Genomic DNA, 10027 nt, shown 5'->3' with positions numbered 1-10027 from the left:
AACCCCTCCTATTTTGAACTTCAAAACATGATTTTTACTACTGAAAATACTCTGAGAATCAGTGTTTAAAAGCTTGAGAAAAGATAGTAAAAGGGATGGGAAACACAAGGGCAAAAGCCTTCAAAACAAGGTACAAAAAAAGGCTATCAACCCCTCAACCTTTAATGGCCTCAGGATCCAAGCTTCAGCCCAAAAACACAGAGTTTTTATAGCCCAAAATTAGTTGGAAAACATGCTGGAATGAAGACAAAAGTAGCTAAAACAATAAGCTAAAACATGGAGCTTTTGAGCTAGTAAACAAGTGTAAAGAGGGGTGGCTAACCCCTCCATTTTTGGAACCTCAAAACAACATCTTTAGCCTCTAAAAACCTCTGAAAATCAATGGTAAAAAGCTTTTAAAAGGTTGATGAAGAGATGGGAAACACAAGGGTAAAGGCTTAGAGAACAAGGTTCAAAGAAAGGTGATTAACCCCTCAACCTTTAATAGCGTTAAACCACTAGCTTCAGCCCATAACAATAGTTGAAAAACACTTCTAAATCAGTAAGAAAGGATAGAAAAGAAGTGGTGCAAAGATGTTCAAAATTTTACCTCTTGAAGAGAAATAACACTTTTGCTCACAAACCACAAGTCCTTCACTCTCAAAGGCTGAAATTTGGACTCAAGAATCTCAACAAGGAGAGCTCCAATATTGGTTTAGGAAGTGTAGAGAAAGGGTGTATAGGTTGCAAGATAGAGATAGAGAGAGAATTCCAAGTTTTGGACCTTTTGGAAATTTTTGTAACCTTAAATCAAAAGGTTTGGCCTGGTATATATAGAAAAATAGCCTAACAAGAGGAAATATCAAGCCTTGAATAGCTAGAGCTTTTGGGGGACAACTGGCACAAAATATCTAGCTTTTTCACCATTGGCCGACAAGCCAGAAGTGTGGTCGGTCGCCCATCAAAAATTGGCTTCCAGGCCCAACTTCAAATGGGCATTTCTCCTTCATCTGAACTCCTTTGCAGGCCATTCTTGAGTCTAAATTAAATCCCCAGAAGTCGACTTTCTAGTGGAAGTGGCCACACATCAAAATTCTAAGTATGCTAAGAGATATTCTTATTTTAGTGAAGGTTGCTCAGTTTTGGCTTAACCGGATTGATGCCTAACTCCAACCAGCCATATCTCCTTTATCCGGACTCGGCTTTAGGAGATTCTTGAGTGTAAAATGAAGCCCTGAAAGTCCACTTTCAAATGGTGGTGGCCTCACAACTTAAGTCCAAGTGTAGAAAAGGATAGCCCTAATTTAGTGAGGCTACCTAGTTTTCCCTCAACGGTTTATGCCCAATTTCTTCCCCAACTAGGTTTCTTTCCTCTCCTCCAATTTTCTTCAACTCCAAACCTCTAAATAAGATAATTTAAAATATTATTGAAAGAGTTCACCTATCTTCTATTTATTTTCACTTTGTCCTTGCTCGGTTTACCGAAAAGTGCAATTTTTAACGAAATGCAAGCTTTGGAACATCGTAAGAACATTTTTAAAAATATTTTGAAAAAGACGGTTTTAAGGTCTAAAATATTTTTGGTCAAAATATTTTTGGTCCAAAATGGGGTGTAAGGTTGGGATTTAGAGCTCTTCTTGCTGAAGAAATCGAACATTTGCATGGCACAACTCTCATCATCGAGTGATCAATCAGTGGCGCCCAAGTCTTAAGGGCGGTCAAAAAATGGGGTGTCTACAGACTGTTACAATTAAAAAATTAGGAATTAAAGTGAAATTGATTTAAAGTGCAAAAATGTAATTTACCACATAAAAATTGAATCTTATTTTTACTTATTTGTATACTTTAACCTGCAATTATAACATTTTTGTTGGAGATGCTCTTACAACCTTAGTTTCATATGTTTGATCTTTCCCTCCATTTATTAGTTTTCTCTCTGTCATCAATGTGTTTCATTTTCACCGGTGTCCCACCCGCCTAATTCATTAACAAGTATGTTCATTATGCTCTGTAGAATCCTTGAACTCAACTTCATGCTTAACCACCTATTTCACTTCCGCTTTTAACACTACAAGAAAAGTTGTCTATGACGACGTTTGAATCAAAGACGTTTTATGAAACGCTGTGGTATATCTCAATAGCCAACACGTTTTTCAAGGCATGATGCCTGTTGATGTTCTCAATGAGCCAAGTCTGTTTTACTTAACAGACACTTAACCCCATTCTAATTACCAAAGTAACACAATCACTCATGAGCTGCTCTTCTCTCTCGCGATTAATATCGATCTCTCTCACTATAGCTGTTCTTCATTGGACTCGAACTCGATCTTTCTCACTCTAGCTGTTCTTTATCGAACTCTCTCTCTCTCTCTCTCTCTCTCTCTCTGTCTGTCTCTCACAAATCGCAGATTCGAAATCGAACAAGAAATTAGATCTAATCTGATCGAAATCCATACTCGATCTGATCTGTTCTAATCTGATCTCTCTTGCATTTTGTTAGATCTGTTCTTGCCCTAGTTTTTCTTCATCAAACTCGAACTCGATCTCTCTCACAAATTGTTGAGTCGCAATCGAACAAGAAAATCGATCTAATCTCATCAAAATCCGAACTCGATCTGATCTGATCTCTCTTGCATTTTGTTAAATCTGTTGATTAACAAGGTTTCAAGCAAATCATTTTTATTTTGTTTTTCATTAACAAGTGTTAATAGGTGTTTGATTTCTTTGTAGGTGGCGATGAGGTGTAGAGATCGGTTACATGAACTTGTAAAGGAAGAGATAGAGAAGAAGGATTCGAGTACGGAGGAGTAGAAGATCGCGATGAAGAGTAGCTTCAATCACATGGACAATGAGGTGATTGTATGGAACAACAGAGTCATTTTTTGTTCTGTCCAGATTTTTTTCTTTTCTTCCTCTTCTTCGATTCATTTTTTTTTTCCAGATTTTTTTTTTTGCTGTTTCTTCACAGCAAACGAAGGACGAAGACAATCGTTTTTCTTTTTTCTTTTTTTCCAGATTTCTGTTCTGTCCATATGTTTTTCTGTTTTGTCTAGATTTCTGTTTCCTCTTTTTTCATTTTTTTTTTCCAGATTTTTGTACTCATTGGCAGCAAACCAAGAACAAATTATTTTCATGTATTCACATCATTTGCATTAATTTTTGTTCTTTTAACTTTATATTAAGAGGAGAGATCGATGTAATTATGTCAAAATTGTAGCGTTTGTTGTGTTTTCTCTAAACTTAAGAGGGAGGTTAGTGTACTTTATCCTATTATTGAACATCCTCATAATTTATATCAAACTATCTTGCAACCCTTGATTTGTCCATTTTCATCTTGTAATTTATCCTATTATTGATTTGTCCATTTTCATCTTGTACCCTATGACGTTTACCAATCCATGGCTGTAAGTTTGGCACTAGCAAATTTGGCTAATTTATATGATGACTCAATTACTTGCACTGTTATCCATATAACCTTTGTTTATGTTGCTGAAGAAATTATTTATAATCGGTATTTCTGATATGTTCTAGAGTTTCTTGGCCTCTTGGACCTTTTCATGTATTATATTATTGAACTTTGTTATGTGGCTGCAGGGTGAACCAAGTTTCCATCTATTTGGTTTTATAATGTGTCATGGTGCTACAGCTGCAAGGGCATTAAAGTCTCTGCTTCAAGGCATTTTGCTGTCTTCAAAAGGGTAATTAACTATTTGTCTTCACTTTTTCTCTTTAACAAAATTGTAGATATTTTGGGTCTGTTATTTTTGTTACAGATTATTTATCTGCTTCCATTACTGAAAACCCACACTATTATCTTAATTTCTTTTCCAGGGAAAAACTAAATTCTATGAACCTTCTGTTATACATGGCACCAATAGCTGTTTTGTTCTTAATTCCTGCTACATTGTTGATGGAGGAAAACACGGTTGGGATCACAATAGCTCTTGCCAGAGATGATATCAAAATAATCTTTTATTTACTCTTCAATTCTGCCTTGGCATATTGTGTGAACTTGACCAATTTCTTGGTCACCAAACACACCAGTGCTCTGGCTCTCCAGGTCTGTCCCTTCGTTCTAACACAGCTTCTTTCCTGTTTTAGTTTGGCATTAGTGATATCTTAAAAGAACTGGGGACTCTTTATTTGTTATTGAAATATAAAGAAGAGGATATTTTCTACATGATGATAGAGGATATGATTATTAATTAAGGTTTTAACATAAAAATCATTAAGGAAAAACTGTAAGTTTTAACATTGATAATTCCTTGTAATATGTTAGTTCTTCAGTTTGGTCCTACATCTAATTGTTTTCAGAGCATCATTTGTGACATGGTCTTGTGTCATGACATAGAGTTGTGTTTTGCATGGTAAATTCTTTAGAACTATGAGTGCTTTGTTGGAACACTAGCTCCCGTCTTGCCATTTTTCTCCCTGAAGAACATTTTACAAGCATGATGCTTAACTCATAAATCATTCTTTTTGTTGCATGATGCATAACTCAAAATTGCAGGATTGAGGAAAATAAATATATATAAGAACTCATCATCTGTGGGGCACCTCTGTGAGAAAGTATCTAAGCTATACCCAAAACACTAAAAATCGCTGGATGGTTACCAAAAACTGCTCTAATCTGGCTTCTTGTTGGGTATCCAATCAAGCTTCTTCCTCTATTTTGTCAGGGTATGCCCCCTCCACCCCAGGTTCATGCTTACTCCTGATAGGTTAGTCTTTTGTGATGTCATAATCTTCTCTCTTACGGAAAACATTATTTTGCAAGGTTGAGAAAGAAATAGAAGAGAGAAGAGAGATCTCCTTTCACAGGGTTGGAATATCTATGGCGCCCCCAGTCAGTTTTCAGGACATTGTTGCTTCCCATGGAGACTCTGAAGAGGTTGGTCCTATCCTTTTCCTTTCCTTGAATGAAGAATAGCAGAATGATAGTGTGAAGGAAAAACAACTGTGCTTTATTCTGATAATTAAAATGATGGCAAATCCACTAGTTTTAACATCTAAGTATCAATTTTTACACTAAAGATTTTTTCCTGTTAATCTTAAATTCTTAAATCACCACCAGAATGAATCTGGAGATAAAATTATAACATACCGTCATCTTTTACAACCCCTTATCAAATATGAATGTAGCTTTCCTTTTGACCATTCCTTATTCTTGTGATGGCTCCACTTATGCTTCACAGCTGTTGATCTGGGTAGTACTGCTCAGATCTGTCTAGTTACAACTACAAGAAGCATTGTAGATATGAAGTTGCTTTTTCTAAAGTAGATTTTGTGCTTGGTGAAATGCTTATGTTATAACTGTTGGATGTTGATTTTCAGAATGAAATTTCATAAGCATAGTAAAAAGACCTAAGCATAAGCATTGACTCAATGCTCTAATCTGCTACCCTAGAGTGGTAGGTGGTGGTGCTTTAATTCATGAATCAGCAAATTGAGAGCAAAAATTGCTGGCAATCTGCAAATTTGTTTCCCCCAATTTGCAAATTGATTTTAGCTAGTCTGCAGATTCAAGATGATTTTTGATTTATCATATGATTTGCTGACACATACCATGCACTTCAGACACCCAAACACTTGGGTTGCCCATGTTGTCATGTGCTGCACACCACCCAAACACTGATGTGGATTTTTTATTAGATTTTGTTATTTTATTGTAAATTTATTTGGGAAAAATTCTGATTAGGTTCAGCTTTTTTTTTATAAAAAAAAAAGGCTTTTTAGAGATGTTTTAATAAAAATGCCACTACAAGTGAGTATGGGCAACTTCTACACTGGCGTTTATAAAACGTCGCAAAGTTATGGCGACGGCCGCATCCTCGACGTAATTTTAAAACGCCAGCAGATGTTTTGCCGGCATAGATATTTTAAAATAAAAAATATTATTTTGTATATTTTTTTAAAAATTTAGAAAATATTTTTTTTGAATATATAAAAATTAACATATGTCAATTGTCAAAAAAAAATTACACTGTTCCGGTCAACAGGCCGGACCACCGGTTAGGCCAAATTTGAAAATCGCGCCGGAGACAGAGTTTTCTAGAGAGTTTTGGAAATACATTTTGAAAGCTATATCGAAACATGAAGTTGGAATGTGTAGGTAGAATTATAGTTTGGAAATCATTCCAAACATCGCCTAAATTTTTGTATGTTCTACGCACAAGACTGAATTTATGTTGCTGTCAATTTCATTTGATTGACTATGTTGCATGCGAGATGTTGTTGATTTATTTTATTGCGTCAATTTCCATGCAGATTCTTGAAAGGGAGGAAGTTTGATATTAAGAAAACAAAGCACATGTGGGCTGAGATGCTTCAATGGAGGAAAGACTTTGGTGCTGACACTATCATGGAGGTAATTTCATCTGATGATTTTCCTCTTGTATTAGTCTCAAACTCCTGCCATAGCTTTGTAGTGCCAGTTTTTGATAGATTGACTTGCTCTTTCTCTCTTTTGGTGAGGTTTTTAACACAATTAAATAAATGGGTTAGTACTTTTCTCAGCCTATCCACAAGCAAACGAGTAGAATATGTCAAGTTCTTGTTATGTCAAAATCAATCTCAATATGTTCTAGTACTCCTTTTATAGATTTCATAGATATTTTAAATTGAATCAAGAATGCGAGTGAATGTTCAATGAATGAAGTACTCATTACAGTACAATCGTAACATATCCATAATGATTACTTAATTGAAGTTACTAGCTATTTAAATGTTCGATTTGAACTTTCAAAGATTGTTTTTGTGGCGATTGCAAATAGGGTGCAACCTATTCCTCCACCACTATTAGATAGGATGGAAGTCATTGAACTGCCAAGATATACACCTGAAGAAAAGCTTAAAATAGCAATTCGACACCTCATAAATAGGGTGTTTTGCGGCCTTTTTGGATTCTGCAATGTACTGAGTACTTAAGGTTGGGTATCATGTTATGGCCATATGCATTGCCTTTTAATTTGATGAAATATCAATAGAAGGTTGGGTATCATGCTGCCACTTCTTTTTTCTTTTCTTTTTTCGCAATGGATTTCTCTTTTACTGGTTTAAAGATAAAATATGAACATTTGATGGGACAACTAAGCAGGCCCTTAGATTTTATTGTCATATGTTTACTGTTCTAAACCTTATGTAGGAATGTATGTAACATAGTTTGTATACTTCTTTATATTAACTAAATTTTATTGGTGACACCTATTATTAATTGATCACAAGGAAATTATTGACCCTACGCTGGTATTTAGCTGATTAGTGTTTCAATGAATTGTCCATTTATGTTCATTAGCTTTCACTATGAAGTTAAAGCACATGCTTGGTGTTTCTGAATGTCACACTAATATGTTGATAATTGATGCAGATTGACTTGTCTTCCCACATTGTTAGGGTTTAATTGACTTTGAAGGTACTACTTTAACATTACTTTGAATGATTTGATGAATACATGGTCTTTATTTCTATGAATTTATTTTCAGTCGTGTTGGTTATTTTATTCCTCTGCCAAGATTTGATAGAACGTTGATACCGGAGGACAACCTTAGCTTTGTCTCAGGATGTGTTGGTAAGTAATCCAAAATTACAAGTTTTAGTTGTTTTATTCAAAATATTTTTCCTACTGGTTTGAACGGTGATGGCTAAATTGGGATGCTTATTTTTTTTTTTTTTGTTTAAAAGTAAACTGGTAGTTGTTCTAATGTACCAGTGTTGTTCTGGTTGGAAAATGGATCCTTTAACGAAAGAACTCTTGTTTATTTTTCCCATTTTGTTCTTGAAAAAGATTATTTATGAATTCTGTTTTTTAGACATTTCAGAAATTTTAGTGAATTGGGTTTCAGAAATTTTATGCAAATTTTTAGTACATATTTTCAAAATTTTAGATGTGGGTTTGTTTTTCCCATGCTTGCAAATTAGATTTTCAATCATTTGTTTGGATTTTAGGTGGGAAATGTTGTGTCGTGCTTAGTATCTGATATTTTTTACTTTAGGTGAGCCACCAGTATAAAGTCAAAAAAAGTTTATGAAGTATTCATGAAGATACCACAACACTTGGTTTTGCAACTAACTGTTCCAAAAATAAGATTCACTGTGTAGCTAAGTGAATAGTATATATATATATATATATGTATGCATGTATTGAAGATATCTGAGTGTGTGTAGTTTTTGGAACTTACATAACCAAGCAAAGAGCCACCAGAAGCAACTCTGTTTGTTGGCCTTCCCATCAAATACTATATATACACAAAATTCAGGTGAGTTCTTTTGATTTGATGCTTTGTGATATCGGTCAAGATCATGGTGGCCATGTGTTCTGATAATTGACTTTCTCATTCATTTTGTTTGTTAATCTTTGTAATCTATCAAACCAATGTTTCAATTTGTGTATATATATATATATATAGATCCCTATGTTCTTTTTAGATTTCTCTTCTCTGTAATTCTCTTGCCTGAGATATTTAGCTCAGATGAAACATTTGTTGAATGGTTTCAAATATCTGGTGAAAATGACCAAGAGGAGGTTGTTCAGCAACTTCATAAGGTAAGATCATTAGCTCTTAAATCTTGAGTGCTAATTTGCGATATTCTATCTAATTTGTGCTAATTTGATTACTTTTTAAATACACATGAGGGACTCTCTTTTCACTTGTCTTCTTCTTCCTTTTGACCAGCCTCTCTGTGTCTGCATCTGTTTCCTTTTTCATTTTAGGTATGAAAAACCCAATACTTATCTTTCTATATCTGTATATCTATTGTAATAATAGTAATTTTTGCATGTGGGTTTGTGTAATGCAGATGATATATTTGGGGGTAGATCTTTAATGGGTCGGAATCTTCTTCAAGCCCAGAAAGGTGCTTTTCAATTATACCATTTTTAATCCATTGCTTTAATGGGTATTTTCCTTTGAATTTTTGTTTTGTTTTGTTTTGTTTTGTTTTGGGGGTTTATAATGCATGTATCTGCTGGATTTATATGCTGAAAATTTCAGCAAAATATATGATGATTGAACATTAACATATGGTTAGATTAGATTCAGTAGTAAAAAAAAAAGAAAGATGAATTTATTTACTTTGAGTACATAGCCTTGATTAGCCGACCGCACTTGATTCAGACACAATGTTTAGTTTGGTTTGATTCAATTTGCTTCAGTTATTGTTATATCAGATTAAAATTTAATTCGCTTCAGTTATTGTTATATCAGATTAAAATTTAACTAGTATGGAGCTCATCCAACGAAATTGTCAATATTGTCTTTGAGCATTTTCATTTTCTGAGGCATCCAACCACAAAAATCCCTATTTGAATGGTAAAATGAAAACTTGAACTCAAATCAGTTGTTTGAATGGTTTGCTATGGACCTGAAAATTCATTGATATAAATGACTGAAATTAAACATCTTATGAAGGCTGTGCAGGAAAATTTGACAGAGAACCAGAGGAATCCTTAAATTTTTTTTTATTTTTTATTTTTCATTGAAAACTCGATCTATGTCGTATTGATTCGCTGCCTTGAACTTGTGTATAGTATCGTTTCTATCATTATACCACCGCCAAAAAAGTGGGCAGAGGAATGCTGGGGAACTGATTTGAAGGAAAGGCTGGACTACAAAACTGTTCTGTTGAATCTTAATTTAAATTAAAAAGATATGTTGTTTTGTTGAAATTGGAGTACCAGAAAAAGTAGTGTTAGTTAAAACTCTACTTGACTGTCAGATTTCTAATTTTTTTTTTTTTTTTTTTTGTGTTGGGGGTTTTTTGTCATTTGATTGTTGTAATTCTAGTACCTGTAAAAGCCTAGCATGTTGCTAAATATGTGCCATTGCATTTACAGTTGAAATTATCATTACCAAAAGTGCTTTCATGAAACAATGATCAGATCATTTCCTGTTGTGGTTCTTGTCTTTGAATGTTCTACTGATCTTTTTCAGTTCAACTGATTTTAGTTAAATCTTACAGAATTGTCACAATTTTAAAATAAATAAATAAATAAAGCTATCATGGTGTTTTCAAACGCCACTATAGTATAGTGTTAACGGTTATATTTTTA

At 34.1% G+C, this 10027-nt stretch overlaps 1 protein-coding gene across 5 annotated transcripts; it reads left to right on the top strand.

Annotated features, from left to right (window-relative positions):
* The first annotated feature begins 2045 nt into the window (after positions 1-2045).
* On the top strand, positions 2046-8199 carry LOC114289899 (phosphatidylinositol/phosphatidylcholine transfer protein SFH1). Of its 5 annotated transcripts, none has more exons than XR_014360381.1 (7): positions 2046-2106; positions 2710-2832; positions 3574-3677; positions 4490-4700; positions 6247-6346; positions 7346-7390; positions 7461-8199. XR_014360381.1 is itself a non-coding variant. In XM_028233733.2 (7 exons), the coding sequence occupies exons 2-6, from the start codon at positions 2800-2802 to the stop codon at positions 7376-7378; spliced, it is 312 nt and encodes a 103-aa protein (XP_028089534.2). In that variant the 5' UTR covers positions 2046-2106; positions 2710-2799; the 3' UTR covers positions 7379-7390; positions 7461-8199. The 5 variants fall into 5 exon arrangements, 2 of the variants coding, with proteins under 2 accessions (XP_028089534.2, XP_082769685.1); XM_028233733.2 differs by having other exon boundaries at positions 4659-4700; XR_014360379.1 differs by having other exon boundaries at positions 4659-4700; positions 6247-7390.
* The last annotated feature ends 1828 nt before the right edge of the window (positions 8200-10027 follow it).

This window comes from Camellia sinensis, chromosome 2, assembly GCF_055761805.1.
Source record: "Camellia sinensis isolate YWXY chromosome 2, ASM5576180v1, whole genome shotgun sequence".
NCBI classification, from domain to species: Eukaryota; Viridiplantae; Streptophyta; class Magnoliopsida; order Ericales; family Theaceae; genus Camellia; species Camellia sinensis.
Note: the sequence above shows the minus strand (reverse complement) of the source record. Positions and strands in the feature narration are given on the sequence as shown.

Bases quoted from the DNA above. Each gene is read 5' to 3' on its own strand.
- LOC114289899 (XM_082913559.1), top strand. From the start codon at position 2,800: ATGAAGAGTAGCTTCAATCACATGGACAATGAG. The intron at 2,833-3,573 runs GTGATTGTATGG...ATGTGGCTGCAG, and splicing joins TCAATCACATGGACAATGAG to GGTGAACCAAGTTTCCATCT. The intron at 3,678-4,658 runs GTAATTAACTAT...CTATTTTGTCAG, and splicing joins ATTTTGCTGTCTTCAAAAGG to GGTATGCCCCCTCCACCCCA.